At 68.5% G+C, this 1231-nt stretch overlaps 1 protein-coding gene across 1 annotated transcript in view; it reads right to left on the reverse strand.

Moving 5' to 3' along the window:
- Positions 1 to 1210, reverse strand: part of SPA17 (sperm autoantigenic protein 17) — a 7628-nt gene extending 6418 nt beyond the window's left edge. The window contains exons 1-3 of the mRNA XM_085321218.1: positions 1050 to 1210; positions 365 to 435; positions 99 to 257 (exon numbers count right to left, since the gene is read on the reverse strand). Of these exons, the coding sequence (XP_085177344.1) occupies positions 99 to 257; positions 365 to 435; positions 1050 to 1203 (384 nt within the window). The 5' untranslated portion in view covers positions 1204 to 1210. The remainder of the gene's footprint in view (positions 1 to 98; positions 258 to 364; positions 436 to 1049) is intronic.
- Between the last annotated feature and the right edge of the window lie 21 nt (positions 1211 to 1231).

The following is a 1231-nucleotide window of genomic DNA, read 5'->3' on the forward strand; positions in this document are numbered from 1 at the left end:
TTTTTTTATTATTATTTTTATTTTTTAAGTGTGGGGGGGTGTTTTCGAGGGGGGAAAAAAAAGAAAATCCGTCGTTTAATCGGCGCAGCCGGCGCTCAAGCCCAGCTTTCCTGCGAAACGGCCTCTCTCAGCTGYTTCGCCTCCCGGCGGGCCCGGAAACCCCTGTAGGCGGCCTGGATTTTGACGGCTGCTCGTCGCCTTTTTTCCAGCTCTTCCTCACCCAGCGGCAGCTCCTCCGGCGCCGGCTCCTCCTCGTCCTGCGGGAAAACGGGGAGACGAGCGGTGTGCGGYGGCAGGGGGGGGAGTTAGGGAAGGGGCCGCGAGCGGAGCCCCCGTCTCCCCCCGCCGCCGCYGGAGCCCCTACCCGGCAAGGCGGCTCGTTGTAGAAGACGTCTTCGAGGCGGGCGCCCCACTCGGCCGGGTCGGCCCGGCCGCCTGCGGAAAGGCGCGGAGGCTCCCGTCGGAGTCGCGCCCCGACGCCGCGGGAGATGGGCCCCCTCCACCCACCCACCCCCAACTTCCCCGCGCAGCRGCACAGGCCTGATATTCCGCCCGCCCTTTGGGATGGGGCAGGCTCCACAGGCCTGACACCATGGGAGAGGGGCTCCATGGGGCAGGCTCGATCCCCCCTTCAGATGGGCAGGCTCCGCAGGCCTGATGCCGCAGGAGATGGGCGCCACGGGGCAGGCCTGATCCCCCTTGGGATGGGCACACTGTGCAGGCCTAATGCCACAGCAGATGGGCGCCACAGGGCAGGCCTGATCCCCCTTCGAATGGGCAGGCTGTGCAGGCCTGATGCCACAGCAGATGGGCGCCGCGGGGCAGGCCTGATCCCCCTTGGGATGGGCACACTTTTCAGGCCTGATGCCACGGTAGATGGGCGCCATGGGGCAGGCCTGATCCCCCTTGGGAGGGGCAGGCTCTGCAGGCCCGACGCCATGGCAGATGGGCACCACGGGCAGGCCCCACTTCCCCCGGGATGAGGGCGCAGGGCAGCCCTGGGGCGGGGGGTTGCTGGCACCAGGGGGCTGCACGGCAGCGCCACTCACGCTCTCGCTCCTCGAGCAGCGCCTGGAAGTGCTCGGCGGCGAAGCCCACCACATCCTGGGGCTGGGCCCGCAGCACCTCCCGCGCCAGCCCTTCCAGCAGGTTCCTGAAGCCGGCGGGGACACGCAGGTGGGTGTTGGAGAAGGGGATAGCCATGCTCTGCCTCGCCTGCGGGGACAGAGCC

Source organism: Rhea americana, unplaced genomic scaffold (assembly GCF_003343005.1).
Source record: "Rhea americana isolate MKP2758 unplaced genomic scaffold, rheAme1 scaffold_687, whole genome shotgun sequence".
Lineage (NCBI taxonomy): Eukaryota > Metazoa > Chordata > Aves > Rheiformes > Rheidae > Rhea > Rhea americana.